This window comes from Bidens hawaiensis, unplaced genomic scaffold (assembly GCF_021521415.1).
Source record: "Bidens hawaiensis isolate Kalapana, Puna unplaced genomic scaffold, B.hawaiensis_p1.1 tig00003022_1, whole genome shotgun sequence".
NCBI classification, from domain to species: Eukaryota; Viridiplantae; Streptophyta; class Magnoliopsida; order Asterales; family Asteraceae; genus Bidens; species Bidens hawaiensis.
In genome coordinates this window covers 2586953-2605461 of record NW_027491163.1, presented here as the reverse complement: position 1 = coordinate 2605461, position 18509 = coordinate 2586953, and the positions used below count along the sequence as shown (strand labels likewise).

The following is an 18509-nucleotide window of genomic DNA, read 5'->3' as shown; positions in this document are numbered from 1 at the left end:
ACGTACCCACATCACCCCAAGTGTCACTCTCTCCTTTCTCCTTTTATTTATGTTGCCTTAATCCTATTGGCCAACCTCCACTACACAACCACACTCCGCCTTCCTCAATACAATACAATACAACACAACACAACACTTCACACACCGCCGATCAGCACCATGCTCCAAACCCTCAACCCATACACTCCCACCGCCGAGATCATGGCCAGGTACAGGCCTATAGCCCCCAAACCGGCAGGCTCTAGCGGTGGAGGTGCTGGCGGTGGTTCTACCGGTGTCGATGACGGATCCGGATCCGGTTCAGGTTCCGGCTCATCGCCACCGTCAATGTCTCCCACCATCCGCCAGTCGCCCTACCTGAGGAACATATGGCCTCATTTGCAGTCGAGGCCAACGCGAACCAGAAAGCGCGGGCGGACATCCCTAGGACCGCCGCCCGCGTCTTTCAAAAGACCAAGAACACTACTTCAAGGCCTGTCTCCGCCGTTCCACATCACCAGTTCTCCAGCGAGAACACTCGCAATTCAAGCTTTTGCACCCACCACCGCCACCACACTGGTCACCCTCCCACTCCTCCAACCCCACCACATGCAACCTCATCCCGACGCCATCGACCTCAACAAAACCGTTGAAATCCCGGAAGAAAAAGACTTTCTTGCTCAATTACAAAAGCCACCCGCCCCGGCCGTCATTTCACCGAAACCGATTCGGTTAATCCCGTCTAATGTGAGTATCCGAGCAATTAAACCAAACAAAGAACCATTATCGGCAATAACAATGATCAAAACGGCAGAAGACATCGAACGTGAGCTCGAGTCACTGACCGTGCCCGCGTTCGTTTCGGACTCGAACAACCAGGTAAGGCTGGTGAATTCAAGCTACCAGGCAATGTTGGGCCAGCCCGAGTGCGGGTGGGTCCAGTCCATGGTGACCACATGCAACAGCATATGTGGAAACGTGGTGATTAAGTTTATGGATATGGAAGATGATGTTATGCAGGCGGGGTTTTCGTGCTGGGCCCGGGTTGAATGGGGGACGAATGGGAAGAAGAATGAGAATGTGAATGCGTTTTGTGAAGTGACGAAGTTGGCGTGTGAATCCAAGGACTACAAGTTTGCATGGAGGTTTCATACAAGACAAGCGGCTGAGAATTTGCAGGATCAAGAGACGTTGCAGAGTGTGAATCTTAAAAGGAGTAGCTAGATAGACTACTGTATCTATGTTAGACCACCGTATATTATATTATAATTATAATATATCAAATATATATAATAATAAGTATAAAAATATATTATATTAGGTATCTATGATGAATGATGATGTTTATGATGATAATTAATACTTTTTGGAATATTTTACAAACATTTGAGTATAATCGATGTTTAATGATTTAAATAATAAAGGATAGTATAAAGTTTGGTTTAAGGGTTGAAGAAAGGCAACCTGAAAAGACTAATTTGGTGGTCCTTTCCATTTAAAGTTGTCTGCATACGATTTGGCCTGCAAGTGGAGGATTGAACACACAAGTCAGTCAGCCATCCATTCATAGTTCTTAATTTGAACCAAAACTACAACACATATCACAACATAACGGGCCACCGCCTGGGGTGGCAGGTTGAAGTTGACACGGTTGCCACTTCGCTTTAAAATCAAATAATCCCCACACTCGTTAACTTGTTTGCATTTAAATTGATCAATAAGCCCAACAGCTTTAAGCTAGCTCGTTAACTTGCTTATCTAAACTAGTTAAACGGATAGCAAGTCAAAACAACTCATTTATGTGCTAAACAAGTCTAATGATCGAAACAACTCGAAACAACTCATTTTATCTAAACTAGTCAAACGGATTAGCAAGTCGAAACAACTCGTTTTATTCGTTTATGGGAAACAACCTAAGTAGCACGGGAACGGGGTACGGGACCAGCATACGAGGACGTTACGGGCATGAGAAACGGCAAAAATCAAAAATCCAAGATACGGGCACGGGAAGGGTACGACAAAAAATACATATATAAATACAAATATATTTAACAAATTACAAAACAGATATATATTGTTTAAGAATTGAGGGTTACAAATGAAATATAAAAATCTCGAGAGGCTAGACTCGAGAAAAAACACCTTTTATGTAAAAGTTTAAAGTTTTTGGGTCTAGATATAAACAAGTGAGAGATAAAGGGGTTAAACATTAAAAAGAAACTAAACTTGTTTAATCCTAAAACCTAAAACGCCGCCATTCAATCTCACAAGTTATTCACCCAATCTTCTTCTTCCTGGAAAATCCGGCAGAAAGTGTAGCTCCGACGACGGAATTCACCTCTAGAATTCGTTAAAGGGTCGCCGGAAACATCCCCAAAGGCCCAGAAACGTTTTGGACCCGTCCCCATTAATCGGATTCGTTTAGGAAACGTTTCCGACGCATTTCGGCGGCGTTTCCGTCCCCAACCCATCCGCGGGATAGGAACTCAACCCTAATCGGCGTTTCCGTGCAACAGAGGAAACTACTACCCGTTTAGGTTTAACGATTCCCGTTGAGGTTATCCCAAGTATGCATAAACAAGTAAAGCGGATTCGCCAAATCTACCAACTTGTAAAAAAGTTTACCGGTGGGCCATCTTAACACATCTTTTTAAAATGAGTTGGGTTAGTAAGTTGTAATAAAGTTGTAAATGTATTTATCGGGTGGGCCATCTTAACACATAAACATCATATACTTTTTTTAAAATGAGTTAAATAGTTTTGTTTTTTACCGCAATTAAATGACCCGTCAATTATTAAACAAGTCAATCTAAAACACAAATAATTCTAAATGTTTTCGTATGAATTATCGTGTTGGAAGTTGTCACCATTTCTTTAAAGCATCTATGTTTTAAGTCAAATACATTTTGTTCCATAATTTGCCTACGACAACTGAAGGGGGAATTAGATTCCGACAATGATGACGGAGCTGCACGTAGTGACAATGCTAGGAGGTTAGTGCCACTGCACCATTCCGTGAAATATTACAACGCTTCAATTAATATATATACATGCACACTTATTTGTAAATTGATATACAACGATTTATATTTATGTAAAACGATTGATTGTTTTCAGTATTGTTAACTGATCCATACTTTGAAAATATTTGCTATCAGAGCCGGAAATCAAGAACGAAGAATTATCAAAATTCAAATGAATCGATCAAGAATAAAGACAAGGGATCAAATTCGAAATCATCACTTGATTTCATACAAACCAAGAAAGATAAAGGTTTGAATAGAGGAATCACATCAAAAGTTACACTAAACAAGGACAAAAGAAAAAGTCAATCAAGGAATGCACGAGAAAGTCAAAAGAAAGACGCAAGGAAATTCCGAAAGAAATAGAAACCCTAACGAGATTTTTTTTTAAATAAAAAGACTTCGAAAAAAAAATAAAGTATAATATAATAAAACTTATGGGCAACAAAGATCAACAAAATTCGGTGACAAATAAAATAAAGCAATGATACCAATAAGGACGAAGGAATCCTATCAAATTTTCAATTGAAGAAACGTGGATCGACTCACTGGTAGACGATCTACTTTCATCGGGTGTGATTATGCTATTTCACCGATGGTTCTCTTGGATCTGGATTCTTCCACCTACAAAATGAACAACACCGTAAACTTACCCCTCAGAAAGGGACAGAGGGGTCCTCTTTGGGGTAACCCTCCGGTGTGAGAATAAGTGTTTGTAGGAGAAGATAATAATATGAGAGTAAGGAAATGGAGTGTATTGCTTAATAGCTGAATACTCTGTAATTGTGTGTAATTGGATGTAATTGAATCTGTCTCTCCTTGTGGAGTTGATGTGGTATTTATAGTGCTAGGGTTTCCAATGATTGGGCTCAGACCCAATTAGGGCTTTGTTGGCCTCTTCCAGTTGCTTTGCGCCACGTGTCCTTTGGGACACCTGGTGCTTTTTCATTGGTTATAATCACGTGGTAGCACATGGGTTTTGCTGAGTTGTCCACCTTTCATTGGCAGCTGTCAACATCAGCATATTCTTATTCCTTAAAAAGATACCTTCTGGAAGGTTGTCTGACGTGCACAATCAAGGTTGCCCTAATCCTGATTTGGATAAGGACGAGGTTGATTATGTGCATGTGTGATATGCGCCAATCCTGAGGATGCGCGAGGTCTTCTCTTTATTCTCACGCGCAGATGTTTCATGCGCAGATGTGATATGCACGAGCATGTGATATGCGCCACGCGCGGATGCGCCGCGCGCATATGTGATATGCGTGAGCATATGTGATGCGTGAGCATCTGTGGTGCCTGAGCATATGTGATGCCTGAGCATGTGATGTCTGAGCATATGTGATATGCGTGAGCATATGTGATATGCGCCATGCGCATAGGTTTTGGCTTTGTGCCTTCATAATGACTTGATTTCAAGCCTCTTGTCTATATCTTGTGGGTTGACCCGCCTCGCTCGGTGTTGAGGCGGGTACATACCTCTTCATCAATGTCTGATGTTCAATACTAAATTGTACAGTTGGGAAATTCGGATCAAGACTTTCGAAGCAAATGGATTGTGGAAAATAATCGAACGCACTACTGAAACCCAATTTGATAATACTGTGGTTGCCTATTTCTTTCGATCATTGTTAAAAAAAATATAATTTTTCAAATGGCTAGATGTAAAACCTCGAAACAAGTATGTGACACATTAAAAAGCAGACATGTAGGAGTAGACCGTGTACAAAATACAGAGATACAGACTTTGAAATCACAATTCAAAATGATGAGAACGGGAGATGAAGACAACCTTACTTCAAAAGATAACAGCCTTGGTTTTACCTCCGACAACACAAATTTGATAGGCAAGTTTTTAAATTCAATAGCTAATCTCTCCCTATAAATAGTTGCCTCTATAAGACAATATTAGAATTTAGATACCATAACGGTTGATGAACTGTTGGAAGATAAGGAAGTTGATCTAAGAAAGAATCCGTTAAAAGGAAGAAAAAGATGGAAAGAAAGACCATTATTCACACCCCATGAAGGAAGATTAGGTCGAGGAGTACACTTTGGTACAAACTTTGGACGAGAAGAAGGCAATAATATTTATCCAAATAGAGGGGAAGGACACCTCTTGTGAATCAAAAAGAACCAATCAACCATAAAGGATCGATGGCAAGTGTTAGCCTTGAATTATTTTCACCGTGAATAGACTCGTATATTGATAACATATTTAAACAAGAGTACAACATAAAATCAGGACCAATAAAAGAAAAGTTACAACTTTGACTAATTTGTAAAACTAATTATAGTGATGATTTATTCCTAATAGCAAGCAACCCATAGTGTGTGCAAAGATAACCAGATAAGTATCTAATTAAGTGCTACAAGTGTGAAAACCTCTTGTACTATGCATACAAATGTCCACATAACAAACAAGAGAATGGTGAATCCTCTGAAAATATCTGGTATCGGAGCTTGAAATCAAGAACGAGGAATTTTAAAAGATTAGGTTTTGCAATTCAAAAAGGGGTAGCGGCGCAGCTTGTTGCCCGCTTGCCTTCTGTTTCGATGTAATTTATCAATATCAAACACCGAAAACGCGTCCCTTAAATTCAATTAAATCAATTAAGAAGAAAGACAACGGAACAAATCCGGAACATCACTTGATTTCATACAAACTAAGAAAGATGAATGTTTGAATAGAGGAATCATATCAAAAGTTATATGAAGAACGAAAGAAAATGTCATTCAAAGAATGCACGAGAAAGTCAAAAGACAGACGCAAGGAAATTTTGAAAGAAATGAAAACCCAAACGAGAAATTTTCTATTTCTATTTTAAATGAAGGGACTTCAATAAAATTGCAAAACAACAAAGTTTAATAAGTTTATAGGTAATGAAGATACAACAAAATTCGGTCTCACAAATATAGCAATGGCACCATTTGAGGAGAGAGGAACCCTATCAATTCAATTTTCATTTCTGATGTTCAAATCTTAATTGTACGGTTGTGAAATTCAGATCAAGTTAATTTCGAAGCAAACGGATTGTGGAAAATGATTGAACCTACTACTGAAACCCATTTTGATAAGACCGTGATTGCCTATTTCTTTCAATCATTGCCAAAACAGTTAATTCTTCATATAGCAAGACATAAAACCTCAAAACAAATATGGGACACATTAAAATGCAGACAAGTAGGAGTAGACCATGTGCAAAGGCAAAGATACAGACTGCATCAGAATTCGAAATGGTGAGAACGAGAGACGAAGACAGCCTTACTTCAAAAGACAATAGCCTTTGTTCTACCTTCGATGATACAACTTTAATACGCAAGTTACTAAATTCATTACCTGATCGCTTCCAACAAATAGTTGCCTCTATAAAACAATACTCAGATTTAGATACCATAACGTTTGATGAAACTATTGGAAGATAGTGAAGGAAAATTATGTCGAGAAAAACACTTTGGCACAAACTATGAATAAGACGAAGACAAGAATAATTATCAATATAGAGGGGAAAGACACCTTTTACGAGTAAAAAATATTCCATCAACCATAAAAGGATCGATGGCAAGTGCTAGCTTTTTATTATTTTTATCGTGAATAGACTCGTATATTAATACAATATTTAAACAGGAATACAACGTAAAATCATGAACAATAAAAAAAACGTTATAACAACTTTGACTAATTTGTAAAACTAATTATGGTGATGATTTTTCTGATAACAACAAAGATAACTAGATAAGTACCTGATCAAGTGTTACAAGTGTGAAAAACTCAGGTGCTATGCTTACGAATGTCCAAATGACGAACAAAAGAACGGTGAATCCCTTTTAATTGAAAATGAAGATACTTTTCGAAAAAAAATTGACACTGAAGATGAAAAGTCCGCCCACTCGAAACAATGTGCTAGGATGAGAAAACAGAAAATGTGTAGAAAATATAAACTAAATAATAGTTATTATTGTTTATTATGTAACATTTAAAATTTAGGATACTAATTAAATAAAGTTGGTCCAAGTCGATGATTAATCGTAACGATTATCTGGTGCTAACCACCGAATTAACAGCTAAAACCATCGTGTATTTAATTGACTGTTGTATCCGGTGATAATCACCAAGATTTTCAAATAAACTTTCAAATCGTTTACCCTAAATAGTAATAGTGTGTTACATTACTTTATAAATCTATATAACGATTACTTTGTTCTTTTTTTCAAGTGTGTGTTTGTTTGTTGAACATAAAATAAGCATACGCGAATGATTATTGATATTCTACTACAAACAACGTGATTGCAGGATACGAACCAAGCGAAGTGATCAAACTAGAAGAATTGGTTGAGATAGGCAACCACGAAGAGAAGATTAAACCACGTAAGATGATCAAGATCAAGGTGAGACCGATCAAGGATTTGTGTTGAACGGACTCGTGCAGAAGAAGATGACGATTTGTGAGAGATCGATCAAGAATGAAAGAAAATGAGTCGTGTTAGACGACAGCAAATAAAAGGGTGTGTGATAAAATTAAATAAAGAGAATATGTGATAGACCAAAAGGAAGAACCATGTGATACGAAGTTGTATGAAACTACAGAAGAAAAGCAGAAGGCTAGTAAAATTCTTATGATACGAATTCAGTTTTATTCATAGAAAAAAAAACCTTGCTAGTAAATTCATACACGCCCCCTAAAGGTGTATTCGAGGAGACACCACCATGCCAAATCAACTACTGATGTGGAGCAATTTAATTCTGTATTCAGTTACACCCAGGACCCATTTAATAAGCCAAAGAAGTTGGAAGATGGAGCAGTGAAGAAGCCTTCTGAATTCTAAGAGAGCAACGCTATCCAGCCAAGCCAATGCTATCGAGCCAATGCTAGCTCGACTCGAACTTTACACCAAGCCGACTCAGCTCAGTTCCAAATTAAAGCTTCGTATTGATTATTTTGATATTTATAAAATTTGAATACTATTAATCATATTTTTGTAAAACATATAAAAAAAGAAGGAAAATTAGTTTTAAATAATCCCAACTATGACCTATTGGCAAATAACAGTCCCAACTAAAGGTGCATTTGTTTTTAACGGTCTGCGACTAACGAAGCCTTAACTCCGTTAGTATGATGCTGAGATGGCATGCCATGCTGTCAAAAATACCCTTATGTGGCATAGAAGTAGCCCCCAATCCCCACCCTTCTTCTTCCCCTTACCCCCCCCCCCCACCATCCTTTTCCCCACCACCGTCACTAACTACAACCACCACCACCACCTTCTTCCTCTTTTCTGCCGCCACGCACCACCACCAACCCATCACCATCCATCTTCAATCCCATTGAAAAATAGAGCCTTCTTTCTTAAAACATCAAAATTACACCTATGATTTGTTCAATTGAATGTAATAACCGACTAACTAAACAAAGATAGATTGGAATCCATCAATTAACGAAATAATCTCTGAATGAAACGTAAACCCTAATTTTCCGCCTCTGTTTCGTGAGACTGAACAGTCCGATTGAACATCAACACCCGACAGTAATTAATTAGATCTTAGCACATAGAAAAACACCCCTTGATTTCTTTATTTTTCCATGTTCCTCTTTTAAGCTAAATACCTTCAAACTCTCACAGATTTCTAACCAAAGTGTGAGAACATTTACAAATTAAACACCATAGTAATGTTTATAATGGGATTGAAAATGGATGGTGATTGGTTGGTGGTGGTGCGTGGCGGAAGAAAAGAGGAAGAAGGTGGTGTTGGTTGCAGGTTAGTGACGGTGGTGGGAAGAGGATGGTAGGGGTAAGGAGAAGAATTAGGAAGATCGAGAGGAAGGGATTGTGGCCCACTTCTATAGGTTTTTTTGACAACATGGCATGCTACCTCAGCATCATACTAATAGAGTTAAGTTTCGTTAGTCGCGGATCACTAAAAACAAATACACCTTTGGTTGGAACTGTCACCAGCCAAGTGTTAATTTAGGACTGTTATCTGCCAATAGGTCATACTTGGGATTATTTAAAACCAATTTTCCAAAAAAGAATAAAGTTAGTAATATTTAGATATACACGAGGGCTCAAAGTTTTACATTAAATAGTAGAGTACATTGATAAGTATATAATTATACGACATTGTGGAAACTTTTTTATTTGTAACAAATTTATTTATGTTTTTTTTTTAACAAATAGACAAGGATTAGATATGTAACTAATGAGAACATCAAATTGTAAACATTTATCATTTAAAAAACTTATACATTTATGCAATAATAACTTGTGCATTTCAAACCGTCCATCTGATTTGAAAAAAAATTATATCGAAACGTCGACAAAATAAGCCCGTTTAAATGTGTATGCTTAGATTTTTTTTATTATATTTTTGTAAAACATATAAGATTAAAATGAAAAAGAATAAAGTTATGTTAAAAGTGGGTAAACATGAGGGGTCAAAGTTGTAACTATTTCTTAAATTAACAAATTTGAGTAAAGTTGAGGTAATATAATTGTAATTATATTTGTTGAAATCAAATAAACATGGATAGATTGTGTTTAAAAGACCACTTTGTCCCTTTATACATATGTACCTTATGCATTTTAACTTGTAAATCCCTTAAAATAAACGTCTTAATTTGCCCTTTACTTGTGTGTGTATAGGGTAAGGATCCTAAAAGCACCCTTTGCAAATTAAGAACTTTGAAAACCATTTTGGACTACTAAAAAAAGTCTCAAAAAATATTTTAAAAAATTATAAAACAAAAAAAGCGAAAATTTTACTTATATTTCATTCCGATTTCATAAAAAAACACAAAAAAAGAAATTTAATTAATTCGTATTATATACGTGTATAATTTCATTTAATCTTTACATACGTAATGTACACATACGTACATTATCATTTACCTTAAATTATGCATATATATATAAAAATAACATGCGTGTACATATATGTACATATTATATATGTATAAAAAATTGTGTTTTTTTTTCACTTTTTTACGAAACCGAGATGAAATATAAGAATTTTATTTTTTCTATTTTTGTGATTTTTTTATGATTTTTTTTATTTTCGGGTTTTTTGTGGTCTAAAATGGTTCTCATTGTTCTCAATTTCCAAAAAGTTCATACGTGATCATAATCCTCTCTCTCTCTCTATATATATATATATATTGTCTATGCTTTTACTACTGTGTGAATGTTTTTAATTAACAAACTTTGTTTGCTTTTGGAGACCTTGCCCTTCTCGAATTGGGCCTACTATTTTAATCCCATCGTTATTGCCTGCTAGTTTGTTTCTCGTCTCTGGATCCTATCATTTTGGTTCCATTGCCAGGAAATTCGAAGAGATGGTGCAAACCCGGAACAGTTCCAGCGATGATAGTAGTAACCCATCTGATTCGTTAGCCGCTAAATTGGCCATCATCGTGTCCCGTTTAGAGTCAATTGAAACCCTCAAAGATGACGCCGTGACATTTAAAGCTCATTCAAAGAATCAAGGTAGAAGTCACAGTGGATCGGGGCGTTTTGATAAAGGAGAAACATGGTGGAGAAACAACCAGTACCGGCCTTCCACGAAAATTATTCTGCCAGCATATAACGATGGTGATCCAAGAGGTTGGGTTCTCAAAGTAGTGAAATATTTCAGGAATTATGATGTTCCCGACAAATATAAAGTCGGCGTTACCGTAATGTGTCTGGAAGGGGATGCATTAGATTTATACTCCTGATCTTCTGATGAGCAACTAGTTTGTTGGGAGGAGTTGGTACACGCCCTACAAAAGAATTTTGGTCCGGCCAAGTTCCAAAACCCGGACGAATATCTATGTAGTATCAAACAAACAGGCACTGTCTAGGAGTATCGACAGAAATTTGCAAAACAATCAACACAGTATCTAATTGCCCTGAACATTGCTTGTTAGGGGTGTTCCTAAATGGGCTCAAGGATGAATTAAAGGCTGATGTACGAATTCATAAACGTCGAACGGTTTATAATTCGATGAGTTTGGCGGTGTGTTCAAACAGGAAAAACATCTACTGGAGCTATTCATACCAAACCTTCATCCCTTGACAGCAAACCCAATGCAACTTCTGTAAGTCCGTAACAGGTCAATCTAAACCAACCCCTCGCACATGGGACAGCGAAAAACAGGCATGGTTGTTACGAGGGGAATGCTATCGTTGTGGGGATAAATACAACCCAGGACACCGATGTAAGACCGGTATGTTGAAAGTGTTGGAGGTGGAGGATATACCTGAAGAGCAACCATACACCGAAGCAAGTAACCTTGATGGTAACTCGGATGATGTAGCGATCAACCTTAACGCTATTCTTGGGAATTCCCATCCAACAACTATGAAGGTTCACGGTATGCTTAATTCTATCAAGGCCCCTACCTGCACCTGAATTGATGGTTGCTAAGTGCAGGTGCACGGTGGATTTTGAATCTACACCTGACATACCCACATAAAAGTTCACGGTGGATTTTCAACACAGGTATCGAAATTCCCATCCCATCTAGACAGGCCTCTGAGATACTTTGCAACCATCAATTTTTTCTAAGTTGCCCAAATGTTGTTTTGGACAGTCGAGAGTGGTTTTCTTGGGTCATGTGATAACTACGGAGAGAGTTTAAGTTAAGCAAGAAAAGATCATGGCGGTTTTGTCATGGCCAGTTCCAACTACAGTATGAGAAGTTCGTGGTTTTCTCGGGTTAGCAAGGTATTACCCGCGTTTCCTTCGAAATTACCATCTTATTGCCAGGCAACTTACAGCTCTTACCAAGAAAGATGGGTTCGTGTGGTCAAATGACGCCTTAAAACCGCTTTTAACAAGCTAAACAAGCTTTGATATGAACTCCAATTCTTAGACTACCAAATTTTTCCAACCCTTTCACCATGGAGTGTGTGGTGCTTCATTAGAAGGAGTTGGTGCTTTTCACCATGGAGTGTGGTGCTTCATTAGAAAGAGTTGGTGCTATTTTAAATGAGGATCACCTGGTAGCCTATTTCAGCAAAGGTTTCTCACCTTCTAACCGACTTAAATCTGCTTATGATCGTGAGTTACTAGCATTGGTGTTGGCAGTACAAAAATGGAACCATTACCTGTTGGGTTATCATATTTTTATTCACACCGATCACCATACCTTGAAGTTTTTGTTGGAACAAAGAATTACCACAACTGAGCAACAATGTCTTTTGCTCAAACTGATGCCTTACAATTTCTCCATCACACAGAGCTGGAAATGAAAATCGAGGAACGGATGCCTTGGATCTTAAGAATAAACTTTTGCATGAAGCCCGTTCCACACCAATGGCCGGTCATGGTGGATTTTTGAAAACATTTAAACGACTATCTGCAATGTATTTTTGGCCCAAAACGAAGCAGGAAGCTTGCGTTTTTGTACAACAATGTCTAGTTTGCCAACAACAAAAGTACGAGACATTAGTTCCAACAGAACTGCTTCAACCATTACCAATTCCAAATCAGGTTTAAGAGGATATTTCAATGGATTTCATAGTCGGTTTACCAAAGTTAGATAGGTTTGACACTATACTCGTTGTGGTTGATCGCCTAAGTAAGTATGACCACTTTATTCCACTAGCCCACCCTTTTACTGCTAAGGGTGTCGTGTCTATATTTTGTAAGGAGATTGTACGATTACATGGGTTCCCAAGAACAATTGTTTTCTACCGAGATGCAATTTTCTTGAGCAACTTTTGGCAGGAGCTATTCTGCCTCAGTCCAAACAAAATTGAAATTGAGTACTAGTTACCGCCCTCAAAACGGAGGGCAAACCGAGGTCTTGAACCGTTTCTTGGATGCGTACTTACGTTGTTTCGCCCATGAGCAACTCTGACAAAATGGAGCAAGTACTTATCCTGAGCAAAATATTCCTATAACACAGGCTACCATACATATAAAAGCACAACTCCTTTTTCGGTCGTTTATGGCAGGGAACCTCCTCATCTTCCATCATATGTTGCTGGGGATATAAAGAATGATATGTTAGAGCAACAATTTTTCGATAGGGATGATATGTTGAAGTTATTGCGAACCAATCTTCAAAAAGCTCAAGATCGAATGGCCAACCAAGCTGACTCCAAGAGACGTGAACTTTCATTCCAGATTGGTGATTATGTATTTTAAAAAATCAACCTTACTGCCAAAAGAGTTTAGCTAAACGCAACTATGAGAAGCTATCCCCAAGGTTCTATAAGGTTCTATGGCCCTTATCGTATCAAGCACACAGTTGAATCAGTAGCTTATGAACTTGAATTAGCATATGATGCCAGAGTACACCCAATCTTTCATGTGTCCATGCTTAAGCCCGCTCCCAGTTCGTTTTCTTCTCAACCAATGGCTCCTTTACCAATCACTAAGTGGATCTACAACCCAACTCAGTTATTACTCATCGCTGGGTCTATGAAGCTGGCCAGCCAGTCTTGCGACTCCTCATCATCGTCCCCTCGTAGAAGCTACATGGGAATCTTATTATTTGCTAGCAAAACAGTTCCCTAATTTTCGCCTTGAGGACAAGGCATTTTACCGAGAGGGAAGTAATGATACACATCCCCTAAAGGTGTATTCGAGGAGACACCACCGTGCCAAATCAGTTGCTGATGTGAAGCAATTTAATTCAGTTTTCAGTTACATCCAAGACCCATTTAATAAGCCAAAGAAGCTGGAAGGTGGAGAAGCCTTCTGAATTTTAAAAGAGCAGTTATCTACATTAATAATATATATATATATATATAGGAGGCTATTCTTTTACTACTATGTTCATGTTTAATTAACAAACTCTGTTTGTATTTAGAGACCTTGCCCTTCTCGAATTTGGCCTACTTTTTTAATCCCATCGTTATTGCCTGCTAGTTTGTTTCTCGTCTCTAGATTCTATCAGAAATTTCTATGGTATATTTGTAAGAAAGAAAATAAACAAATAACTCATGTTCAACATGTTAGTGGAAATTCGCAAAAGGCGGACATTTTAACAAAATCTTTACCCAAAATGAAATTCAAAGAAATGAGAAATCTACTAGGAGTGTAAACTGTAAAGGACTTGTGAACCAGCAAAACTAAAGGGGGAGATTCAACTTCATCGTGTTCCATAAGTGAGTTATGACAATCAAAGGCCAAATTAGATGCCGGCAAAGATGGTGACCGCGATGGACGGGGTTGAGTGGGAGTGCCACCACACCGTTTCATGGAGAACATTATACCGCTTCAATTAGTATAAATATGTGTAGACTTGTTTATAAATTGATTTATACCAATTTCATATTTGTGTAAAACGATTGACTATTATTGAATTGATATTCGATCCTTAATCATCTTTGACAACACTATGCAACTTTTTATAGCTTCTCTTGAAAAAGTTAAAACAAATATGCACCTTGATTATAGGAGTGTGATGCTTCTTGACCTGTATATGAAGAACACAAGATATGTCAGAAACCAAAGAAGACCACTGAATACATTAACTATCAAATCATGTACAGCACACTGTGTCGATCACAAAGAAGCAGATACTGGTTTCTGTAGCTCTTTGGTGTTCTTAAACTAAATTGCAAGTTACTAGAATTGTAAATTGGATTAACTTTGTGCTCATATTTAACACCCTGTTATTTGTAAGTACTATCAAAAGTTGGGGAAAAGGGTCAACTTAACCCATTCCAAATTGACTTTAACCCATTTTGACATGTTACCTTTTGCCCAAGCCACCCTTGTTATGTTAAGCTTTAGGAAGGTTAAACAAGAAGAATACTAGGAGTATGAGCATACCTCATATTCCCAGCCATGTTTCTCAGCAAATGCCTTCGCTGCCTCCGCGCTATCAAAACTGAGTCCTGCATCACCGACATTGGCATATGGGTCACCGGTTGAGGTCCAGCCCATTAATGGATTCTCCCACCTAAAATATCATGTAAAGGTGTATTATTAACATCAATATTTAGGTAGGGCATTTAGATCTTATTTATCAATTTCTCAGGTAGAGGTTGCAGTTTCACAAGCCATTTTAGTTGTGTTTTACATCAAAGAGGTCAGTTAATTTTTTTAGCTTAAACATATACATTAACATTTGTTCATAGTATTAACTTTATAAAATATAAGAGGTAGGGTTGTTCAAAATTCTAAAATGCATACTTCTGTGTAGACAAAAAGTTGATTTTCCACTTCCCGACTTTTCCGGAGCCTTGTTGAGTTGCAGTGCGTGCCGGTGAATAAATCAAGACCTAGAATGCATAATAAAAAAGTTCAAATATATATAAACAATATTAAGGCAATATAAGTTGTATCTTACGTTTGTTAATTAGTTTTTAAACAAAGAAAAGTCGGTTGCCTATACTACTAATTATTCAATTAAAATTATTGATTACCAAAATAACAGTATTGAAGCATGCTGGTACCAATGAAAACTATCCCACACCATTGTTAGCATTTAGCAAGCAAGAACTCAAAATTCAGATTCAAACATACCCTTAGGATGGTCATGTATCAACATTTGGGACACATGAACCTAATTGTTAATCAACTATCATGAAACAGTGCCTATATTATCCTTTATAGGATAATGCATACAAATACACATAGGCCACCAATACATTCCAATGGTTACAGTAAGGCAATTCAAATATCAAAAAGCATTACATGCCACCCAAGTGTCCATTTAGCTATGAAATTAAGGAGCTCATAAAGTCCTTGATACGACCATTACTATTTCCCTTATGTTTGGGCCGAAATTGGCGTAACCTAATTCATACTTAGGTTGGCTGAAATGTAGTTTTAAAATTTGGGAGGCCTAGGGCTGCTAAACGGATCACGGGCATGGAATGAGGGGTTTAACCCGACACAAACCCAAAGTTTTACAAAAACACGAAACTCATGCAATACAGATGAACATGAATACAGCATGATAACTTTATTCGCACGGTGACACTAACACAACCTGTTTAACCCGAATAATAGTATAAAACTTTATGGCATATTAATTATTTGTAATTCTAAATTACATATTATTTTTATATTTTTGAAGCACTTATGTTTAAGCTATGTCCATTTATTTTTCAACTATTAAAACTTGGCATAAAGAATTCCCAAATAGTTTTAAGTATTACATAAAGCACACTTAAAAAACTAAATTAATGGGTTAATCCGATTAAACTGCAGGTCAACCATGAACCCACCAGACTGATTGGAGTCACATAAACATTATGTTTAGCTAAATGTGTTTGCAGACTAAACCTAAACCCGCGACTTTCTTGGTAGTTTGTGCCATGCCACAAACTCACCGACCAAGTGTAATCTCGGTATTACTTGGGCGGTATATGCAAACATGTGTGTGTGTGCGCGCGCATACACATTTTCATAGTTTCTACAATTTTGATGGAAATCTAAACTAAAATAAACAGCTAAATGTTAACTAAAATAAGTTTCCTAGCTCCAACCTTGATCAATTGATAACTTATCATATAAAAACTATGGATCTACCTAACTGAAGCCTAACACACTAAACTAGCTTGGATACTATTAGATAATAATAATAATAATAATAATAATAATAATAATAATAATAATAATAATAATAATAATAATAATAAAGTTTTGTTCATGAACTTAACAATCATATATATAAAGTTGTTTTGATGTCTACGAAGAACAACAAAGACAGGAGAACATATAAGATTGTAAAAGTTATAATACTTGTAAAATGATATATGAAATGGACAGACGTACTCTTCGCCGGAGTTGTTCTCTGGGGATGCCGGAGATGATTCCAACCTCACCGGGATTAAGTTCCACCAAAGCATCAGACATGCATGATCTTCTTCCCCAACCAGACAAACCAAATCCCAAACCACGTTTTAGAATTTTCGCCATATGCATATGCTCCAGCTGCCTTAGGATCATTCATGTGTCAGTTGCTAGTGACTGTTATAAAAGTTGATATCTAATCTGGTAATCGGTAGAAGATTCGAGTTGCCTGAGCTCTGGACTTGGCTTTTAGCCCAAAATCTTGAAACGGCAGGCCCAGTACAGTTCACAAAAACTTTTTTGGGTTATATATTGTTTTAATTAGTTCATGTGGTATTGTGGTTAACCATTTTAGTCCAGAAGTTTGAAATTTTCATTTTTAATCTAGTAGTTTTATTTTCCTATCAAATTGCTTCTCGGTTTCAACGGCAACACCGCCGCCGACCATTCGGTTTGAAGAATGGGTTAATGATTTTGATTCTACCACCCCATGATCGATGTCATTCCTAAACGGTCTTATGGCTGTGGTGTGGTGACGGTTCTTAAAAAAATAGAAATGAAAATGTTAAATTCAGTTAATTTTAACAATATAAATTAACCAATCTATTTTCAATTTTTCTACACCAAAAAATGTAGTCTCTCTTCTGCTATATGTGTTATTAAACGATAAAACGGTGCTTTAATTTGGGTGTTTTAACTTTCGGTTAACAAAAATTAAGCCAGTTGGAGCAGCGTTTCGAGATAAGTTTTGCATCAATTAACTCATATCCTCATTCCAATCAAAAACCCAAAAACATCAGTTTAAAATTCGGTTAAAACTTAGCGTCGTTAATTTTTTTTAACAGAGTTAAAAGGTTCAGACCACCGATGAGAATATTCTCAGTTGAATTATTATCAGCCAATAATATTAAGTTTGAGATTATTATACCAACCAACCCCCCCCCCCCTCAAAAAAAAAACCACAAATGAGATGAGATTCCTTCGTTTTTTAATGCATAAAAGTCTAGCTTACTAACTCTAATCTTTTAAATAAAGGGGTGTTCTAAACTTTTTCTTAACTGGGTAAAGAGGCTTGGGTTCTCCAGTAAAGACTCAAGTTCGAATCCCACTTGTGTCATATTTGGGTGGATATTGGCATTGAAGGATTTGAGCTAGGCCTTGTACAAAGGTTGTCAGTTCGAATCCTAAGCCCACCCTGGTTTTCGTCCCACCGTGTGTTACGCTAAAGAGTTTTGCTCTTGTGGTGGCACAATGACTGTCAAGTGGCAGTCGGCGGTATGGTTCCGGGGGAACGCCCAAGCCATACTCTGAAGCCAACGTGGGCCTGGTTAAGACAACATAGTCTGGCCAGAGTGGGACATTGTGACTCTCCAAATTTGAAGAGTGCGATAGCCTAAAATATAAGAAAGTCGCCGTTCTAAAAAAAACTGGGTTTGCTAAAATGAGTATTTTTTTAAGTAAATACTATAAAAACTAACATACTTTCTCTTTTTTGTTATAAAAGTCTTTTAACAAACTTTCACGCATTAAAATTACTCTACATGTTAGTTTTGAACACAATCTTTTAAAGTTATGTATCTTTAAAAACCTCCCTCCCAATTCTCCCTTCCAAACTCAGATTCACTCCCTCCACACCATGTAAGAATAGATATATGGATATATATATTTATGTATGGCCATCATTATCATTTATATAATAATAGATCAAAATAATTAAATTATACCTTATTATTATGTTAGGTAGGTAATTGTTGATGGACCATATTATC

At 37.1% G+C, this 18509-nt stretch overlaps 2 protein-coding genes across 2 annotated transcripts; one reads left to right on the top strand and one right to left on the bottom strand.

Moving 5' to 3' along the window:
* The first annotated feature begins 201 nt into the window (after positions 1–201).
* LOC143622129 (uncharacterized) lies at positions 202–1203 on the top strand. The gene has a single exon (XM_077093365.1). It carries the CDS (start codon positions 202–204, stop codon positions 1201–1203), a length of 1002 nt encoding a protein of 333 aa, XP_076949480.1.
* A 211-nt stretch (positions 1204–1414) lies between these two features.
* Positions 1415–16888, bottom strand: LOC143622084 (NADH dehydrogenase [ubiquinone] iron-sulfur protein 4, mitochondrial-like). Its single transcript, XM_077093325.1, has 5 exons — positions 16723–16888; positions 15133–15221; positions 14770–14899; positions 14381–14410; positions 1415–1500 (listed from the first exon to the last, which is right to left on the bottom strand). The coding sequence occupies exons 1-5, from the start codon at positions 16870–16872 to the stop codon at positions 1453–1455; spliced, it is 447 nt and encodes a 148-aa protein (XP_076949440.1). The 5' UTR covers positions 16873–16888; the 3' UTR covers positions 1415–1452.
* Between the last annotated feature and the right edge of the window lie 1621 nt (positions 16889–18509).

What these genes read in the sequence shown, in the direction of transcription:
- LOC143622084 (XM_077093325.1), bottom strand. Translation starts at nt 16,872, where the DNA reads ATGCATATGGCGAAAATTCTAAAACGTGGTTTGGGATTTGGTTTGTCT. An exon ending in GAGAACAACTCCGGCGAAGA is followed by an intron (nt 15,222 to 16,722) that starts GTACGTCTGTCC and finishes TATGCATTCTAG; the next exon opens with GTCTTGATTTATTCACCGGC. An exon ending in ATCACACTCCTATAATCAAG is followed by an intron (nt 1,501 to 14,380) that starts GTGCATATTTGT and finishes CTCCACTTGCAG; the next exon opens with GCCAAATCGTATGCAGACAA.
- LOC143622129 (XM_077093365.1), top strand. Translation starts at nt 202, where the DNA reads ATGGCCAGGTACAGGCCTATAGCCCCCAAACCGGCAGGCTCTAGCGGT.